Here is a 22,344-nt window from a genome sequence, read left to right as displayed (position 1 = left end):
AGAGAAAGAGAGACAGAAGAAGAACAGTAGATTACTTTAATTGTGCTGCTGTGTGAAGTATTGAACCCATTTCCACAACATACAGTAATAGATACACAAGTCACGTCATGGATCCATTCTATACATCATCCTACATAGTAATCTGCAGCTCTCCTCTGAGGAGACAGCACAGGCTTAGTTAATAGTTACTGCATGAAATGGTTTAGAAACGGTGTACTGCTGAGGACCTGAGCTCCTCCATCCCACTCACTACCATCTGCCTGTGTGGCTCAGCTTGAGTTCCTGGAAGGGGTCGGCCTCTGACACGACCATGTCAATCTCAGACCACAACCCTTGTTTAGGTGGGCTGCCTGAGATCAACTAGCATGCTACTGCTACTGTTATGGAGCAATAACTCAATAACTGACAGGACAATATCATACCTACAGGACTGTACTGACAGGACAATATCATACCTACAGGACAATATCATACCTACAGGACAATATCATACCTACAGGACAATATCATACCTACAGGACTGTACTGACAGGACAATATCATACCTACAGGACTGTACTGACAGGACAATATCATACCTACAGGACAATATCATACCTACAGGACTGTACTGACAGGACAATATCATACCTCCTGACTCCTGACAGTGTCTCCTGACCCCTCCTGTCTTGGCCTCCAGTATTTATGCTGCAGTAGTTTATGTGTCGGGGGGCTAGGGTCAGTTTGTTATATCTGGAGTACTTCTCCTGTCCTATTCGGTGTCCTGTGTGAATCTAAGTGTGCGTTCTCTAATTCTCTCCTTCTCTCTTTCTCTCTCTCGGAGGACCTGAGCCCTAGGACCATGCCCCAGGAATACCTGACATGATGACTCCTTGCTGTCCCCAGTCCACCTGACTGTGCTGCTGCTCCAGTTTCAACTATTCTGCCTTATTATTATTCAACCATTTTTTTTATTTTTTTTTTTTATTTTACCTTTATTTAACCAGGCAAGTCAGTTAAGAACAAATTCTTATTTTCAATGACGGCCTGGGAACAGTGGGTTAACTGCCTGTTCAGGGGCAGAACGACAGATTTGTACCTTGTCAGCTCGGGGGTTTGAACTCGCAACCTTCCGGTTACTAGTCCAACACTCTAACCACTAGGCTACCCTGCCGCCCCATGCTGGTCATCTATGAACATTTGAACATCTTGACCATGTTTTGTTATAATCTCCACCCGGCACAGCCAGAAGAGGACTGGCCACCCCACATAGCCTGGTTCCTCTCTAGGTTTCTTCCTAGGTTTTGGCCTTTCTAGGGAGTTTTTCCTAGCCACCGTGCTTCTACACCTGCATTGCTTGCTGTTTGGGGGTTTTAGGCTGGCTTTCTGTACAGCACTTTGAGATATCAGCTGATGTACGAAGGGCTATATAAATACATTTGATTTGATTTGATTTGATACCTACAGGACAATATCATACCTACAGGACAATATCATACCTACAGGACAATATCATACCTACAGGACTGTACTGACAGGACCATATCATACCTACAGGACAATATCATACCTACAGGACTGTCCTGACAGGACAATATCATACCTACAGGACAATATCATACCTACAGGACAATATCATACCTACAGGACTGTACTGACAGGACAATATCATACCTACAGGACAATATCATACCTACAGGACAATATCATACCTACAGGACTGTACTGACAGGACAATATCATACCTACAGGACAATATCATACCTACAGGACTGTACTGACAGGACAATATCATACCTACAGGACTGTACTGACAGGACAATATCATACATACAGGACAATATCATACCTACAGGACTGAACTGACAGGACAATATCATACCTACAGGACTGTACTGACAGGACAATATCATACCTACAGGACAATATCATACCTACAGGACAATATCATACCTACAGGACAATATCATACCTACAGGACAATATCATACCTACAGGACAATATCATACCCACAGGACAATATCATACCTACAGGACAATATCATACCTACAGGACAATATCATACCTACAGGACAATATCATACCTACAGGACTGTACTGACAGGACCATATCATACCTACAGGACAATATCATACCTACAGGACTGTACTGACAGGACAATATCATACCTACAGGACTGTACTGACAGGACAATATCATACCTACAGGACAATATCATACCCACAGGACAATATCATACCTACAGGACAATATCATACCTACAGGACTGTACTGACAGGACAATAAACAAACTACATGCACAGCTGAAGCCTGTCACTGGTATCCTGCCACTGGTTGCTTGCCACTGGTATCCTGCCACTGGTATGCTGCCTGCACTGTCTGAGCGCCGACAGAGATGGCCGCCTCGCTTCGCATTCCTAGGAAACTATGCAGTATTTTGTTTTTTACGTCTTCTTTCTTACATTGGTACCCCAGGTAATCTCTGGTTTCATTACATTCAGTCGGGAGGAACTACTGGATATAAGAGCAACGTCAACTCACCATCATTACGAACAGGAATCCGACTTTCCCAAAGCGGATCCTGTGTTTTGCCCACCACCTAGGACAATGGATTGGATCCCAGCCGGTGAACCAAAACAACGACGCCGTAAAAGGGGCAGACGAAGCGGTCTTCTGGTCAGGCTGCAGAGACGAGCACACCGCTCCCGAGCATACTACTCGCCAATGTCCAGTCTCTTGACAACAAGGTTGATGAAATCCGAGCAAGGGTAGCATTCCAGAGAGACATCAGAGACTGTAACGTTCTTTGCTTCACGGAAACATGGCTCACTCGAGACACGCTAACGGAGTCGGTGCAGGCAGCTGGTTTCTTCACGCATCTCGCTGACAGAAACAAGCATCTTTCTGGTAAGAAAGATGCCTTATGATTAACGAGACGTGGTGTGATCATAACAACATACAGGAACTCAAGTCCTTCTGTTCACCTGATTTAGAATTCCTCACAATCAAATGTCGACCGCATTATCTACCAAGGGAATTCTCTTAGATTATAATCACAGCCGCATATATTCCCCCCCAAGCAGACACATCGATGGCCCTGAACAAACTTTATTTGATTCTATGTAAACTGGAAACCACATATCCTGAGGCTGCATTCATTGTAGCTGTGGATTTTAACAAGGCTAATCAGAAAACAAGACTCCCTAAATTCTATCTGCATATTGGTTGTGCTACTGGTAAAACCCTGGATTATTGTTATTCTAACTTCCGCGACGCATATAAGGCCCTCCCCGGCTCCTCCTTTCGGAAAAGCTGAGCACAACTCCATTTTGTTGCTCCTTGCCTATAGACAGAAACTAAAACAGGAAGCTCCCGCGCTCAGGTCTGTTTAACGCTGGTCCGTCCGACCAATCTGATTCCACTCTTCAAGACTGCTTCGATCACGTGGATTGGGATATGTTCCGCATTGCGTCAAACAACAACATTGACGAATACGCTGATTCGGTGAGCAAGTTCATTAGAAAGTGCATTTATGATGTCGTTCCCATAGCAACGATTAAAACATTCCCAAACCAGAAACCGTGGATTGATGGCAGCATTCGTGCAAAACTGAAAGCGCGAACCACTGCTTTTAACCAGGGCAAGGTGACCGGAAACATGACCGAATACAAACAGTGTAGCTATTCCCTCCGCAAGGCTATCAAACAAGTTAAGCGTCAGTATAGAGACAAAGTAGAGTCGCAATTCAACAGCTCAGACACAAGAGGTAGGTAGCAGGGTCTAAAGTCAATCACAGATTATAATAAGAAAACCAGCCCCGTCGCGGACCAGGATGTCTTGCTCCCAGACAGACTTAACAACTTCTTTGCTCGCTTTGAAGACAATACAGTGCCACTGACACGGCTCGCTACCAAAACCTGCGGACTCTCCTTCACTGCAGCCGACGTGAGTAAAACATTTAAACGTGTTAACCCTCGCAAGGCTGCAGGACCAGACGGCATCCCCAGCCGCGGCCTCAGAGCATGCGCAGACCAGCTGGCTGGTGTGTTTACGGACATATTCAATCAATCCTTATCCCAGTCTGCTGTTCCCACATTGTTCCTGTTCCCAAGAAAGCTAAGGTAATGGAGCTAAACGACTACCGCCTCGTAGCACTCACTTCTGTCATCATGAAGTGCTTTGAGAGACTAGTCAAGGACCATATCACCTCCACCCTACCTGACACCCTAGACCCACTCCAATTTGCTTACCGCCCCAATAGGTCCACAGACGACGCAATCGCAACTACACTGCACACTGCCCTAACACACCTGGACAAGAGGAGTACCTATGTGAGAATGCTGTTCATCAACACAGCTCAGCATTTAACACCATAGTACCCTCCAAACTCGTCATCAAGCTCGAGACCCTGGGTCTAGACCCTGCCCTGTGCAACTGGGTCCTGGACTTCCTCACGGACCGCCCCCAGGTGATCCTCAACACTGGGGCCCCACAAGGGTGTGTTCTGAGCCCTCTCCTGTACTCCCTGTTCACCCACGACTGCGTGGCCATGCACGCCTCCAAATCAATCATCAAGTTTGCAGACGACACTGCCGTGGTAGGCTTGATTACCAACAACGACGAGATGACCTACAGGGAGGAGGTGAGGGCCCTCGGAGTGTGATTTCAGGAAAATAACCTCACACTCAACGTCAACAAAACAAAGGAGATGATTGTGGACTTCAGGAAACAGCAGAGAGAGCACCCCCCTATCCACATCGACGGGACAGCAGTGGAGAGGGTAGTACGTTTTAAGTTCCTTTTCGGCTTGTCACCAAAAGCACTCACAAACTTTTACAGATGCACAATCGAGAGCATCCTGTCGGGCTGTATCACCGCCTGGTACGGCAACTGCTCCGCCCACAACCGTAAGGCTCTCCAGAGGGTAGTGAGGTCTGCACAACGCATCACCGGGGGCAAACTACCTGCCCTCCAGGACACCTACACCACCCGATGTCACAGGAAGGCCATAAAGATCATCAAGGACAACAACCACCCGAGCCACTGCCTGTTCACCCCGCTATCATCCAGAAGGCGAGGTCAGTACAGGTGCATCAAAGCTGGGACAGAGAGACTGAAAAACAGCTTCTATCTCAAGGTCATCAGACTGTTAAACAGCCATCACTAACATTGAGTGGCTGCTGCCAACACACTGACTCAACTCCAGCCACTTTAATAATGGAAAAATTGATGTAAAAAATATAGCACTAGCCACTTTAAACAATGCCACTTAGTATAATGTTTACATAGCCTACATTACTCATCTCATATGTATATACTGTACTCTATACCATCTACTGCATCTTGCCTATGCCGTTCTGTACCATCAATCATTCATATATCTTTATGTACATATTCTTTATCCCCTTACACTGTGTATAAGACAGTAGTTTTGGAATTGTTAGTTAGATTACTTGTTGGTTATTACTGCATTGTCGGAACTAGAAGCACAAGCATTTCGCTACACTCACATTAACATCTGCTACCCATGTGTATGTGACAAATACAATTTGATTTGATTCTGTTAGACTCAGTCAGACAGCAACAAACCACAGACTGCTTTACGGAAATACTCTCCACCAATACGCATGTCACTATGTCAGCCTGAGAGCCAATAGGAAACATTTCTCCTTCTCTCAGAACTGACTGACTGGAGGAAACAGTTCTCCTTCTATAATCAGTGACTGACTGACTGGAAGAAAGGCCCTATGTGGGTATCAGTTACATCAGCAGTACGATGACAAGTAATCCACTTTGTGGTTGGACAGAAATCACTTTTATCTCTCTCTGTCAATTGATCATTTATCCCAAGATAAGACAACATAAAGATAAGACAACATAAAGATAAGACAACATAAAGATAAGACAACATAAAGATAAGACAACATAAAGATAAGATAATGTAAAGATAAGACACATTTGAAGATAAGATAACATAAGATAAGATAACATAAAGATAAGATAACATAAAGTTAAGATAACATAAAGATAAGTGTGAAGATAAGATTACATAACACTACATGACATAAAGATAAGACGACATGACGTAAAGAATAGATTAGATTAAGATAAGATGACATAAAGGATAGATGACATGACATAAAGATAAGATGACATGCCATAAAGATCAGATGACATGACATAAAGAATAGATTAGATTAGATAAAGATAAGATAAGATGACATAAAGGATAGATGACATGACATAAAGATAAGATGACATGACATAAAGATAAGATGACATGACATAAAGATCAGATGACATGACATAAAGAATAGATTAGATTAGATAAAGATAAGAGATATAGTTTCATTTTGGTAGAAATAGCTGAGTGCTACACAGCATCATACTTCCTGTGGGGAATTCAGGAAGTGTAGCAGCCACAGAGACACTTTTACCTTGGTAGACAATTCACTGTGGTTTGGAAATAACTTTGCTGCTAGACACCTTCAATTTCTAGTAATGCTTACAGTGTGTGGAAACTCAGAATGTGGAAACTCAGACTCTGCCTGTATCCAAAATCACACCATATATAGTTCACTACTTTTGACCAGGGCCCAAAGCGTAGTGCACTATGTAGGGAATAGTTTGCCATTTGGGATGTAATATTGTTGATGCAAATTTTAAATTTTTACAAGAACAACTTTCCTATATATCACACTACTCAGCCCAGGTTACCTCCTATACAGTGGGACAGAAAAGTATTTAGTCAGCCACCAATTGTGCAAGTTCTCCCACTTAAAAATATGAGAGAGGCCTGTAATTTTCATCATAGGTACACTTCAACTATGACAGACAAAATTAGAAAAGAAATCCAGAAAATCCCATTGTAGGATTTTTTATTAATTTATTTGCAAATTATGGTGGAAAATTTGTATTTGGTCACCTACAAACAAGCAAGATTTCTGGCTCTCACAGACCTGTAACTTCTTCTTTAAGAGGCTCCTCTGTCCTCCACTCGTTACCTGTATTAATGGCACCTGTTTGAACTTGTTATCAGTATATAAGACACCTGTCCACAAACTCAAACAGTCACACTCCAAACTCCACTATGGCAGAGACCAAAGAGCTGTCAAAGGACACCAGAAACAAAATTGTAGACCTGCACCAGGCTGGGAAGACTGAATCTGCAATGGGTAAGCAGCTTGGTTTGAAGAAATCAACTGTGGGAGCAATTATTAGGAAATGGAAGACATACAAGACCACTGATAATCTCCCTCGATCTGGGCCTCCACGCAAGATCTCACCCCGTGGGGTCAAAATGATCACAAGAAAATCCCAGAACCACACGCGGGGACCTAGTGAATGACCTGCAGAGAGCTGGGACCAAAGTAACAAAGCCTACCATCAGTAACACACTACGCCGCCCGGGACGCAAATCCTGCAGTGCCAAACGTGTCCCCCTGCTTAAGCCAGTACATGTCCAGGCAAATCTGAAGTTTGCTAGAGAGCATTTGGATGATCCAGAAGAATATTGGGAGAATGTCATATGGTCAGATGAAACCAAAATAAAACTTTTTGGTAAAAACTCAACTCGTCGTGTTTGGAGGACAAAGAATGCTGAGTTGCATCCAAAGAACACCATACCTACTGTGAAGCATGGGGGTGGAAACATCATGCTTTGGGGCTGTTTTTCTGCAAAGGGACCAGGACGACTGATCCGTGTAAAGGAAAGAATGAATGGGGCCATGTATCGTGAGATTTTGAGTGCATCAGCAAGGGCATTGAAGATGAAACGTGGCTGGGTCTTTCAGCATGACAATGATCCCAAACGAACCGCCCGGGCAACGAAGGAGTGGCTTCGTAAGAAGCATTTCAAGGTCCTGGAGTTGCCTAGCCAGTCTCCAGATCTCAACCCCATAGAAAATCTTTGGAGGGATTTGAAAGTTGCCCAGCAACAGCCCCAAAACATCACTACTCTAGAGGAGATCTGCATGGAGGAATGGGCCAAAATACCAGCAACAGTGTGTGAAAACCTTCTGAAGACTTACAGAAAACGTTTGACCTCTGTCATGGCCAACAAAGGGTATATAACAAACTTTTGTTATTGACCAAATACTTATTTTCCACTATAGTTTGCAAAGAAATTTATTAAAAATCCTACAATGTGATTTTCTGGATTTCTTTTTCTCATTTTGTCTGTCATAGTTGAAGTGTACCTATGATGAAAATTACAGGCCTCTCTCATCTTTCTAAGTGGGAGAACTTGCACAATTGGTGGCTGACTAAATACTTTTTTGCCCCACTGTATATCACACCAACTCAGACCAGGTCACCTCTTATATATCACACCAACTCAGGCCAGGTTTACTCCTATATATCACACCAACTCAGCCCAGGTTTACTCCTATATATCACACCAACTCAGCCCAGGTCACCTCCTATATATCACACCAACTCAGCCCAGGTTTACTCCAATATATCACACCAACGGCAGATTGACTCACATATACGGAGGCTTGTGCAGGGGGACCTTGCGTGCGCTGCAGGATTTTAATCCATGACGGCGTAGTGTGTTACTAATGGTTTTCTTTGAGACTGGGGTCCCAGCTCTCTTCAGGTCATTGACCAGGTCCTGCCGTGTAGTTCTGGGCTGATCCCTCACCTTCCTCATGATCATTGATGCCCCACGAGATGAGATCTTGCATGGAGCCCCAGACCGAGGGTGATTGACCGCCATCTTGAACTTCATCCATTTTCTAATAATTGCGCCAACAGTTGTTGCCTTCTCACCAAGCTGCTTGCCTATTGTCCTGTAGCCCATCCCAGCCTTGTGCAGGTCTACAATTTTATTACTGATGTCCTTACACAGCTCCCTGGTCTTGGCCATTGTGGAGAGGTTGGAGTTTGTTTGATTGAGTGTGTGGACAGGTGTCATTTATACAGGTAACACGTTCAAACAGGTGCAGTTAATACAGGTAATGAGTGGAGAACAGGAGGGCTTCTTAAAGAAAAACTAACAGGTCTGTGAGAGTCGGAATTCTTACTGGTTGGTAGGTGATCAAATACTTATGTCATGCAATAAAATGCAAATTAATTACTTAAAAATCATACAATGTGATTTTCTGGATGTTTGTTTTAGATTCCGTCTCTCACAGTTGAAGTGTACCTATGATAAAAATGACAGACCTCGACATGCGTTGTAAGTAGGAAAACCTGCAAAATCAGCAGTGTATCAAATACTTGTTCTCCCCACTGTATATATTGTTTAGCAGACATTGATATCATACAGTAGTGAGTGCACACACACAAAGTTTTTTTTCTGTACTGGTCTCCCGTGGTAATCAAACCCACAACCCTGGCTTTGTAAGCACCAGGCTCTACCAAATGAGCCACACAGGAAACACATGATAAGGAACAGGCCACTTCACATGCTCTTGTATTCCAAGCCCTTCAGCGCTCACTTTGTTCCACTTTGGCCAATGCAGTTCCTCTCTACACGTCACCCATAAGGCCACTGTGACCTCACAACATATAGAGTTTCTGTACAAATAGATCAATAAAGGGAGGATTGTATTGTATTGTAGATGCATTGGTCCTGAAAACGTTGTTAAGGCTGTTGTCAAAGTTATTTGAGGTTAAAGAGAAAAGAGGCTGTTGAACAAGTGGATATGTTCCAAATGGCACCCTATTCCCTATTTAGTGCACTTCTTTAGACCAGGACCCATAGGGGTAGTGCACTACTTTAGTCCAGGACCCATAGGGGTAGTGCACTACTTTAGTCCAGGGCCCATAGGGGTAGTGCACTACTTTAGACCAGGGCCCATAGGGGTAGTGCACTACTTTAGACCAGGACCCCATAGGGGTAGTGCACTACTTTAGACCAGGGCCCATAGGGGTAGTGCACTACTTTAGACCAGGACCCATAGGGGTAGTGCACTACTTTAGACCAGGGGCCCATAGGGGTAGGGAACTACTTTAGACCAGGGCCCATAGGGTAGTGCACTACTTTAGACCAGGGCCCCATAGGGGAAGTGCACTATATAAGGATTACTGAACGGAATATGTGAGCGGGGAGAGAAAAGCTGAGTGTCTTTCTGAGCATCATGGTTGGAACCACAACTGGTTACTAGTAGTTCCTACTCCACGTCATCAGCATTATCTATAGGACTAACCACAACTGGTTACTAGTAGTTCCTACACCACATCATCAGCATTATCTATAAGACTAACCACAGCTGGTTACTAGTAGTTCCTACACCACCTCATCAGCATTATCTATAAGACTAACCACAACTGGTTACTAGTAGTTCCTACACCACCTCATCAGCATTATCTATAAGACTAACCACAACTGGTTACTAGTAGTTCCTACACCACATCATCAGCATTATCTTTAAGACTAACCACAACTGGTTACTAGTAGTTCCTACACCACCTCATCAGCATTATCTATAAGACTAACCACAACTGGTTACTAGTAGTTCCTACACCACATCATCAGCATTATCTATAAGACTAACCACAGCTGGTTACTAGTAGTTCCTACACCACATCATCAGCGTTATCTATAAGACTAACCACAGCTGGTTACTAGTAGTTCCTACTCCACATCATCAGCGTTATCTATAAGACTAACCACAGCTGGTTACTAGTAGTTCCTACTCCACATCATCAGCATTATCTATAAGACTAACCACAGCTGGTTACTAGTAGTTCCTACTCCACATCATCAGCATTATCTATAACACTAACCACAGCTGGTTACTAGTAGTTCCTACTCCACATCATCAGCATTATCTATAAGACTAACCACAGCTGGTTACTAGTAGTTCCTACTCCACATCATCAGCATTATCCATAAGACTAACCACAGCTGGTTACTAGTAGTTCCTACTCCACATCATCAGCATTATCTATAAGACTAACCACAGCTGGTTACTAGTAGTTCCTACTCCACGTCATCAGCATAGCATTAGGATTAGCTACAAACTGTTCTCATACCTAGTTTCTCTGTATACGACATCTCTATAGATGTCAAAACAGAAACCAATAGAATAGACACCAAAACAGTCAAAAGGCAGCCAGTGTGATGCTGATAAACTCTAGTGAACTATTGATACAAATATTGACAAAATATATACACGTCTGAGCAGATCAACATATTGTATAACAGCAGGTCACATACTGTATCACGTTTCTGACTAGGACATGATAATGTTGGGTAGTGGAGGTGGTAGGTATTTAGACATGATAATGTTGGGTAGTGGAGGTGGTAGGTATTTAGACATGTCTCTGGGTAGTGGAGGTGGTAGGTATTTAGACATGTCTCTGGGTAGTGGAGGTGGTAGGTATTTAGACATGATAATGTTGGGTAGTGGAGGTGGTAGGTATTTAGACATGTCTCTGGGTAGTGGAGGTGGTAGGAATTTAGACATGTCTCTGGGTAGTGGAGGTGGTAGGTATTTAGACATGATAATGTTGAGTAGTGGAGGTGGTAGGTATTTAGACATGATAATGTTGAGTAGTGGAGGTGGTAGGTATTTAGACATGATAGTGTTGGGTAGTGAAGGTGGTAGGTATTTAGACATAATACAGTTGGGAAGTGGAGGTGGTAGGTATTTAGACATGATAATGTTAGGTAGTGTAGGTGGTAGGTGTTTAGACATGTCTCTGGGTAGGAGAGGTGGTAGGTATTTAGACATGATAATCTTGTGTAGTGGAGGTGGTAGGAATTTAGACATGTCTCTGGGTAGTGGAGGTGGTAGGTATTTAGACATGATAATGTTGGGTAGTGGAGGTGGTAGGTATTTAGACATGTCTCTGGGTAGTGGAGGTGGTAGGTATTTAGACATGATAATGTTGGGTGGTGGAGGTGGTAGGTATTTAGACATGTCTCTGGGTAGTGGAGGTGGTAGGTTTTTAGACATGTCTCTGGGTAGTGGAGGTGGTAGGTATTTCGATATGTCTCTGGGGAGTGGAGGTGGTAGGTATTTAGTCATGTATCTGGGTAGTGGAGGTGGTAGGTGTTTAGACATGATAATGTTGGGTAGTGGAGGTGGTAGGTATTTAGACATGTCTCTGGGTAGTGGAGGTGGTAGGTATTTAGACATGATAATGTTGGGTGGTGGAGGTGGTAGGTATTTAGACATGTCTCTGGGTAGTGGAGGTGGTAGGTTTTTAGACATGTCTCTGGGGAGTGGAGGTGGTAGGTTTTTAGACATGTCTCTGGGGAGTGGAGGTGGTAGGTATTTAGACATGATCATGTACATTACATTATATAACATAGATAACATACAGTACACCCCATTATATAACATAGATAACATACAGTACATTACATTATATAACATAGATAACATACAGTACATTACATTCTGTAACATACAGTGCCTTGCGAAAGTATTCGGCCCCCTTGAACTTTACGACCTTTTGCCACATTTCAGGCTTCAAACATAAAGATATAAAACTGTATTTTTTTGTGAAGAATCAACAACAAGTGGGACACAATCATGAAGTGGAACAACATTTATTGGATATTTCAAACTTTTTTAACAAATCAAAAACTGAAAAATTGGGCGTGCAAAATTATTCAGCCCCCTTAAGTTAATACTTTGTAGCGCCACCTTTTGCTGCGATTACAGCTGTAAGTCGCTTGGGGTATGTCTCTATCAGTTTTGCACATCGAGAGACTGAAATTTTTTCCCATTCCTCCTTGCAAAACAGCTCGAGCTCAGTGAGGTTGGATGGAGAGCATTTGTGAACAGCAGTTTTCAGTTCTTTCCACAGATTCTCGATTGGATTCAGGTCTGGACTTTGACTTGGCCATTCTAACACCTGGATATGTTTATTTTTGAACCATTCCATTGTAGATTTTGCTTTATGTTTTGGATCATTGTCTTGTTGGAAGACAAATCTCCGTCCCAGTCTCAGGTCTTTTGCAGACTCCATCAGGTTTTCTTCCAGAATGGTCCTGTATTTGGCTCCATCCATCTTCCCATCAATTTTAACCATCTTCCCTGTCCCTGCTGAAGAAAAGCAGGCCCAAACCATGATGCTGCCACCACCATGTTTGACAGTGGGGATGGTGTGTTCAGCTGTGTTGCTTTTACGCCAAACATAACGTTTTGCATTGTTGCCAAAAATTTCAATTTTGGTTTCATCTGACCAGAGCCCCTTCTTCCACATGGTTGGTGTATCTCCCAGGTGGCTTGTGGCAAACTTTAAACAATACTTTTTATGGATATCTTTAAGAAATGGCTTTCTTCTTGCCACTCTTCCATAAAGGCCAGATTTGTGCAATATACGACTGATTGTTGTCCTATGGACAGAGTCTCCCACCTCAGCTGTAGATCTCTGCAGTTCATCCAGAGTGATCATGGGCCTCTTGGCTGCATCTCTGATCAGTCTTCTCCTTGTATGAGCTGAAAGTTTAGAGGGACGGCCAGGTCTTGGTAGATTTGCAGTGGTCTGATACTCCTTCCATTTCAATATTATCGCTTGCACAGTGCTCCTTGGGATGTTTAAAGCTTGGGAAATCTTTTTGTATCCAAATCCGGCTTTAAACTTCTTCACAACAGTATCTCGGACCTGCCTGGTGTGTTCCTTGTTCTTCATGATGCTCTCTGCGCTTTTAACGGACCTCTGAGAATATCACAGTGCAGGTGCATTTATACGGAGACTTGATTACACACAGGTGGATTGTATTTATCATCATTAGTCATTTAGGTCAACATTGGATCATTCAGAGATCCTCACTGAACTTCTGGAGAGAGTTTGCTGCACTGAAACTAAAGGGGCTGAATATTTTTGCACGCCCAATTTTTCAGTTTTTGATTTGTTAAAAAAGTTTGAAATATCCAATAAATGTCATTCCACTTTATGATTGTGTCCCACTTGTTGTTGATTCTTCACAAAAAAAATACAGTTTTATATCTTTATGTTTGAAGCCTGAAATGTGGCAAAAGGTCGCAAAGTTCAAGGGGGCCGAATACTTTCGCAAGGCACTGTAGATAACATACTGTATATTACATTATATAACACAGATAATTATATAACATAGATAATTATGTAATATAGATAGCATACAGTACATTACATTATATAACTTAGATAATTACAGTTGAAGTGGGAAGTTTACATACACATGGTTTGGAGTCATAAAAACTTGTTTTTCAACCACTCCTCAATTTTCTTGTCAACAAACTAAAGTGTTGGCAAGTCAGTTAGGACATATAATTTTTCAGCTTGGAAAATTCCAGAAAATGATGTCATGGCTTTAGAAGCGTCTGATAGGCTAATTGACATATTTTGAGTCAATTGGAGGTGTACCTGTGGATGTATTTCAAGGCCTACCTTCAAACTCAGTGCCTCTTTGCTTGACATCATGGGAAAATCAAAAGATCTCATACATTTTGTAGACCTCCACAAGTCTGGTTCATCCTTGGAAGCAATTTCCAAACGCCCGAAGGTACCACGTTCATCTGTACAAGCAACAGTACACAAGTATAAACACCATGGGACCACCCAGCCGTCATACCGCTCAGGAAGGAGACTCGTTCTGTCTCCTGGAGATGAACGTACTTTGGAGCGAAAGGTGCAAATCAATTCCAGAACAACAGCAAAGGACCTTGTGAAGATGCTGGAGGAAACAGGTACAAAATAATCTATATCCACAGTAAAACGAGTCCTATATCGACCTAACCTGAAAGGCCGCTCAGCAAGGAAGAAGCCACTACTCCTAAACCACCATTGAAAGGCCAGACTACGGTTTGCAACAGCACATGGGAAATGTCTTCTGGTCCGATGAAACAAAAAAAAAACAAAGAAAATTGTGGCAAAATGGCTTAAGCCAAAGTATTGGAGTGGCCATCACAAAGCTCTGACCTCAATCCCATAGAAAAGATGTGGGCAGAACTGAAAAAGTGTGAGCGAGCAAGGAGGCTTACAAACCTGACTCAGTTACACCAACTCTGTCAGGAGGAATGGGCCAAAATTCACCCAACTTATTGTGGGAAGCTTGTTGAAGGCTACCAAAAATGTTTGACTCAAGTTAAACAATTTAAAGGCAATGCTACCAAATACTCATTGAGTGTATGTAAACTTCTGACCCACTGGCAATGTGATGAAAGAAATAAAAGCTGAAATAAATCATTCTCTCTACTATTATTCTGACATTTCACATTCTTAAAATAAAGTGGTGACCCTAACTGACCTAAAACAGGGAATTTTTATCAGGATTAAATGTCAGGAACTGCGAATAACTGAGTTTAAATGTATTTGGCTAAGGTGTTTGTAAACTTCCGACTTCAACTGTATAGCAAACAATGCATTACATTATATAACATGTGTAACATAATGTCAGAGTGTTTATCATTTTGAATAAAACTGAAATCTTTTTTTTTTTGTTCAATTTCAGTCATTTATCAGACGCTCTTATCCAGAGAGACTTACATCATCAGTGCATTCATATGAAGATAGCTAGGTGACAAAACAACCAACATTTTCCCTCTACAAAGTAGCCAGCGGGAGCAGGAAAAGACAAGTGCATTAGCTGAGAAGGCAGATTGTCATACTCCTAATCACCAACCTCCGACAACAGTATCTACACTCTTAGAAAAAAGGGTTCCAAAAGGGTTCTTCGGGTTCTTTGGAACCCTTTGAGTTCCATGTAGAACCCTTTATACAGAGGGTTCTACATGGAACTCAAAATGGTTCTACCTGCGACCAGAAACGGTTCTTCGAAGGGTTTCTCCATGAGGTCAACCGAAACACCCTTTTAGGTTCTAGATACCAACCTTTATTTCCAAATGTCACTCAACAAACTGACTCACCCGTCTCCCCCGCCCCCGTAGTGGCCCTTCCAAAACATCCCTCGATAATGACCTGATCAGAGGTAGCGGGGGGGGGGGGGGGGGGGGGTATTGAGGAAGAGTCACCCATTTAGGAGCAGAACATCTCTGATTTAAAGGAAACCTACCGAGAAGAGGAACCCACAAACCCCAAAACCTCTGTAACCTCTAACCATCGTCATTCTCTCCAACAGACTCTGCTGCTGCACAGCTCTCTGTCTCACATATAAATAAACCCCAGAGAGACACCAGGCCACCATTACTGACTCACATTGACACTCCATCTACAGACAGGTACAGTCAACAGAAACTCCACAGCTTATCTCTAAAAGGACTCTCAAAGACTCTCAAGACTCTCAAAGAATTTCTCAAAGACTTCTCAAGGGCATAGTTTGATATATTTTACAGGGCTTTTGTTCTGTGGATTGAAAGAACGTGAGCCACGTGAGCCAGGATAATAATATGAATTCAGCCCTGGATCTTGTGGTGGTAGTATGGTTGGGATTCTGCTCTGTAGTGGTTCTGGGACGCCCCCACCACTCTGGCGCTGACCTTGGGGCCAGATTCGTGTCCGAAAACATGGAGAAGGACATCGAATCCCTGGAAGGCCCTTTGGTGAGTTACAATAGAAAGCCTTAAACCTGTTTAAACTGATTTCTCTGGTCTGTGGTCATGGATGTGTCCCAAACACCACCCTATTCAGGATATAGTGCAGTACTTTGGCCATGTACCACAAACCCTGAGGTTCCTTCTTGCTTTTATAAAGAGGTTACCAATGTAAATTAGAACGTTAAATAAGTCATTTTTTGTGATGTAGGGTCTGATATACCATAGCTTTCAGCCAATCAACATTCAGGGCACGACCCACCAAGGCCAAAATATCTTATAATGCCTAATGCATGTGGTACTATGACAGTCCTGTCCGGTACTACTGAGAGGTTCCCTTCTCCTGGCCTTCATCACATGACCAACAAGAAACGTACAGTAAATTTATAGACGTCTTGGGATTTTATCACTTTTACACGTTTTATTTAGAAACTGCTGGACACCAAATTGGTCGGCGAACCTGTCTTCCGGAACCTCATGGGAGAGCTTGATGTCAAGTTTGAGGTAAATATCTAATATTAATTTCAGTTTTTCAACAAATGTTACTGAACTCAAAAAGCTCTGTAGATGGTTGGATTTTTTCATTTTAAAGCCAACATTACTTGTAGATTCAACCTGCTGGCCCTGCTGTTGTATATTTAACCTGCTGGCCCTGTGATTATAGATTCAACCTGCTAGCAATGCTATTGTAGATTCTACCTGCTGGCCCTGCTATTTTAGATCCAACTTGCTGGCCCTGGGATTATAGATTCAACCTGCTGGCCCTGCTATTGTGGATTCTAACTGCTGGCCATGCTATTGTAGATTCAACCTGCTGGCCCTGCTATTTTAGATTTAACCTGCTGGCCCTGCTATTGTAGATTCAACCTGTTGGCCCTGCTATTGTAGATTTAACCTGCCGGCCCTGCTATTGTAGATCAAATTCAATGTCTGCTTAGCTGCTGGCCCTGCTATTGTAGATTCAACCTGCTGGCCTGTCAACCTGCTGGCCTGCTATTGTAGATTCAACTTGCTGGCCCTGTCAACCTGCTGGCCCTGCTATTGTAGATTAAATTCAAGGTCTGCTAATGGATGTTCTCATTGTTAATGGTTTGCCTTTCCCCCTGTCCTCCCCATTCTCCCTGTTTTTCTCTCTGTCTCTCACTTTCTCTCTCTCTGTCTCTCTCTCTCTCTCTGTCTCTCTCTCTCCCCCCCCCCCCCTCTCTCTCTCTCTCTCTCTCTCTCTCTCTCTCTCTCTCTCTCTCTCTCTCTCTCTCTCCTCTCCCCTTTTGTGGTCTTCTCTCCATTAGAAGCATGAACAGTGGCTGCTCCTGAACGCCACTCTGGATGTCTACCTAAACATCTTCTCCAACATGCTGAAGGAGAACCATCCAGAGGAAGTCAAGCAGGGCCTCAGCAGACTCCGCGGGAAGGTGGAGGACCTGAAGAGGAGCTACTACCAGGACAGACTGAAGATGAAGATACAGGATCTGGCGGACATTAAGGTCAAAAGACTAAAACTAAGTTATTCACTAATTCTGTTTGCATCTCGAATGGCATCCTATTCCCTATGTAGTGCACTACTTTTAACCAGAGCCCTATAGGCAGTGCACTATATAGGGAATGTGGTACCATTTGGGATGAGTCCATATAAAAACAATAATTGTGTGCGTGATAGACAGAGAGAGTGAGAGAGAGTGAGTGAGTAAATGTGTGCTTGTGTGTCGTTTTTTAACAGTCCATTGTTGTCTGAATGCCGTCTTCCAAGAGTGGACACTCCACTGGTCAGGTCAAGATGATGACGTCTCTCTAAATGTATGTTGTGACTTCTGTTTAGACCAACGATGCTGTTGTCCAGAGGAAGGCTGTGAACGAGTTCAAAGAGGTCTACCAGAGAGCTTCCCAGCTGGGGACCATTCTCCATCAGAGAGCCAAGAAGGTCACACAGAGCTGAGACCAGACAGAACCACCAACTGACTGATTGAAGACAGAGACTACAGACTGTAATACATTAGGAAAGTGTGATGTCATTTCACTGCCGGTATCCACTTCAAGCACAGAACCTGCTGAAATGAAAACTCAACCGAGCACCTTCATAAAAGGCATCGGGTAGAAGTAAATGAATCCATATAATTTCATATATTACCTGAAATTGGCCTGTTTTCATGAATTGAATGATATAATCTTGTAGTGCAGTCAAAAACAGGAGAAGTGGATACCTGAAGAAAGGTGTAAACAGTCACTTTCCCAACGTAAACTTAACAACTGTCTCACAGCTTCCTCACCTACCAGTCACCATGCTTGTTCACGGTGCTATTTATTTAACTTAAACATTATTTAACATATTTATTTTAAATGTAAGTGCAATGTAATTATGTGATGTAATTATTTATAGTAGTGAATATTTATCAACTTTGTATGACTTTCCATTGGTACTTAAAACAGTGGTGATGTAGTACTATGTGATTTGACATCATGGTTCACATTCAATGGATCAAATGTTCTGTATTTATATCCGGGGAATAAATTCTCCTGAAAATATATCCTGTTACATGTGTCATGACGTTGCCCTCTTTGGGTACAGCAAGCCCCATCTCCCTCTCCCTGTCTCCTACACACAGGCTGCTGTGGTCAGAGAGAGGTCGTAAATTCCTGGAGGAGATTATCTCCTCATGGCCACAGTATAGAGACAGAGTGAATTTTCCTAGAGAACAAAGGAATTTCTTCCACCTCACAGAACTTGAACAACATTTATGTTCTGGAGAAGGTATAAAAGATCGGTTAAGAATCCAGCTATGAACTGGTCCGTTTGGTACAATTTTGTGAAACTCATGGGAGACAATACGGCCACATTACCATAACGCTGTTTATATTACAGCCTCAGATATGAGGTTTACATCTAATTGTTGTACAAGATGAATGAGTGAGAATGATACTGTTTATAAAATTGTGTAATGTGATCTTGGAAACTCCAATTCCCTTTTGAGTTGAACTAAATCAGAGGACCGCCCATGAGCTCAGTTAAGGTCGGGCATCCTGGGACAGGCCCTTTTCTGAAACTCCCGAATAAAACCCCCACTTTGAGATTTTCTCAACAGACCATGATTCCCTCAATTACGAGAGTACAAGGTTTTCAGACCAGCTTACCTCGATAACGAGAGGACCAAGTATTGAGTAGATGGCTGAATCTTTTAACCATACCACATGGTTAAACTCTTAGACTATTGATACCGACAGAATAAGAACAAGTCTTTGATATTAATTACTAGTCTGCAGCTAGGAATTCGGTATCATTGAACGCGATGAACGACAACCGCCGAAACATTCATTCTATAGCGACATGAATGAATGCCACTCTGAACTATCCATTCTAACCACGACAGAGAGAGAGAGAGAGAGAGAGAGAGAGAGAGAGAGAGAGAGAGAGAGAGAGAGAGAGAGAGAAAGCGGACAGACTCTCCAACAGAAACAATCTTTTCAACAGAGATCCCGACAACACACTGAGCGTAAATATATATATTGATTGCAATGGTTCCAGAATGAGTGAGCGTTCATGTGCAAAGGATTAGCATTTCAATTGTAATAATTATCAACTGTGTGTTGTCTTATCTCAGTCGACCCCCACTTCCCCTTTGTACACCAAGCCGCGATGCCGGTTTATCCCACTAGGGAAACTCCGTTATCATTTCCTTGTAACAATCTACTGTTTATTTATGCATTTCTGTGAATTACTTAGTTAGTAAATAAATGATTTAAGACAATTGATGTATGGATGACTCATAGTGAAGACTGGGTTCGTGCAGATAACCAAGACTTTACGACGTTTGGAATGAGACTAACATGAGGTAAAATAGAGAATAAGTCATTAATCAGAAGACTAATTGATCAGATATTAAAATATCTGAATAGATATATTAGGAAAATTATAACTTTGTAATCTGAGTATTTTCCTTGGTGCCCCGACTTCCTAGATAATTGCAGTTACATGATTAATCAGTTTAATCGCGTAATAATAATTACCAAGAGTTATTTGATGAATAGGTCTTCAGTTTTAATGATGCAAAAGACACGACACATGTCTTGGGTCTGGTTTTAAAAATGTGTTTTTTTTATCCAGTTTCCAGTTAGTATTCTATGTTACTGAAGTGCTGTTATTTCTTAATTCTCTTTGTCTTAATTAAAATTAATGTGAGTCATTTTTTATTTCTTAGTCATTTTAATAATGGATGTAGAAAGCATCCAGTTGATTTCTCTGATGTGAATTAAATTACACTGAGTCACATTATTTCAGATTGTGGTTCTGGAGCTGTAAAGGTCAGATCATTCATTTGATGGTGTCCTGAGATGAGTGTGTTGTAGGAACCTTTACTTCAGATCCCACATTTCCGTGTTGTCACCTTACGTGTATTGGGGTTGCGCGGCCGGTCATCACAGAAACCCCAACTTGTCGTCCTTTCTGAGGTGAAAGAGTGACACCCTCAATAATGTGTGTCTTAAGTCAAAGTCCTTGACTTGAGTTGACTTAACGAGACCACCTTGTGTCTTACACGACCCAAGTCTTGGTCTTCTGTGTCTGTCTGACTGATGCTGAGGTTAAGTCAGACAAGTATTTATAGTTGAGGCAGAGAGAGAGTTGAAACGATAGAGGTGTGAGGTTGTGGGTTCTCTGACTGAGCGAAGTTTCCTTTAAATCAAACACCAACACACGGCCGCTCATTAACACCTTCTTTCAGCAGCAGAGCAGGGGGTCTTGGGTTGGAATCCCTAGGAAACAGGTAGTTTTGACACATTCTGGGGAAGTTCTTTGGTGATGCAATAAAGTTCAAGTTGGTATGCATGTCTGTTGACTTCTGTGTTGCTACAGTAGATGCTAGTTGCTAATGATAGTACAGATAGATGCTGATGTTATCTTTCATTGACACCCAGGCTTTTTCAAAGGGGGGACAGCGGCATCACTTTCCAACAAGTATTGATATTGACAGAATGTGGATTGATTTAAACAATGCTCCACTTTTGCTCATTCAGGCTAGTTGCTCGTTTCTAGGGACACCCAGGCTTTTTCCAGTTGTATCACTTTCTCACAAATTGTAATGAATGTAGTATTTTTTAATTATGCTCTTCTGCAATCGTAAGTACATTTTCACCCCTGTAACCTCCAACTGTCGTCTTCAGAGCTGCACTCTGTTGAAGGACACACCCACATACAAATACAAACCAGAGAAACCAAGGCAGCATGACTCAGTGGGATATCCATCTCATCAATGGCATGTGTGGGTGAATGTATCAACTTTACACTGGAACTCAACAGATGCTTGTCAGTTTCCATGAGAGAGAAATGGTTAATCTCTAGTATTGAAGGTGTCAGTCTGTCACCTCAGAAAGGACGACAAGTTGGGGTTTCTGTGTAGACCGGCCGCGCAACCCCAATACACGTCAGATGACAACACGGGATCTGAAGTAAAGGTTCCTACAACACACTCATCTCAGGACACAATCAAATGAATGATCTGACCTTTACAGCTCCAGAACCACAATCTGAAATAATGTGACTCAGTGTAATTTAATTCACATCAGAGAAATCAACTGGATGCTTTCTACATCCATTATTAAAATGACTAAGAAATAAAAAATGACTCACATTTATTAAGACGAAGAGAATTAAGAAATAACAGCACTTCAGTAACATAGAATCCTAAGTGGAAACTGGATAAAAAACACATTTTTAAAACCAGACCCAAGACATGTGTTGTGTCTTGGCATCATTAAAACTGAAGACCTATTTATCAAATAACTCTTGGTAATTATTATTACGCGATTAAACTGATTAATCATGTAACTGCAATTATCTAGGAAGTCGGGGCACCAAGGAAAATACTCAGATTACAAAGTTATAATTTTCCTAATATATCTATTCAGATATTTTAATATCTGATCAATTAGTCTTCTG

The 22,344-nt window shown here is 42.3% G+C and overlaps 1 protein-coding gene across 1 annotated transcript; it reads left to right on the top strand.

Moving 5' to 3' along the window:
- Positions 1 to 16,274: 16,274 nt before the first annotated feature.
- On the top strand, positions 16,275 to 18,451 carry LOC149978210 (interferon gamma 1-like). The gene is made up of 4 exons (XM_090199050.1): positions 16,275 to 16,427; positions 16,848 to 16,922; positions 17,708 to 17,902; positions 18,235 to 18,451. The coding sequence occupies exons 1-4, from the start codon at positions 16,275 to 16,277 to the stop codon at positions 18,349 to 18,351; spliced, it is 540 nt and encodes a 179-aa protein (XP_090055176.1). The 3' UTR covers positions 18,352 to 18,451.
- Positions 18,452 to 22,344: the final 3,893 nt, after the last annotated feature.

This window comes from Oncorhynchus mykiss, chromosome 15 (assembly GCF_057628025.1).
Source record: "Oncorhynchus mykiss isolate SJ-2025 chromosome 15, ASM5762802v1, whole genome shotgun sequence".
Taxonomy (NCBI): domain Eukaryota; kingdom Metazoa; phylum Chordata; class Actinopteri; order Salmoniformes; family Salmonidae; genus Oncorhynchus; species Oncorhynchus mykiss.
This window is presented reverse-complemented; position numbering and strand designations above follow the sequence as displayed.

Coding starts and splice junctions, on each gene's coding strand:
- LOC149978210 (XM_090199050.1), top strand. CDS start 16,275: ATGAATTCAGCCCTGGATCTTGTGGTGGTAGTATGGTTGGGATTCTGC. Junction 16,923..17,707: donor AGCTTGATGTCAAGTTTGAG/GTAAATATCTAA, acceptor TCTCTCCATTAG/AAGCATGAACAGTGGCTGCT. Junction 17,903..18,234: donor AGGATCTGGCGGACATTAAG/GTCAAAAGACTA, acceptor ACTTCTGTTTAG/ACCAACGATGCTGTTGTCCA.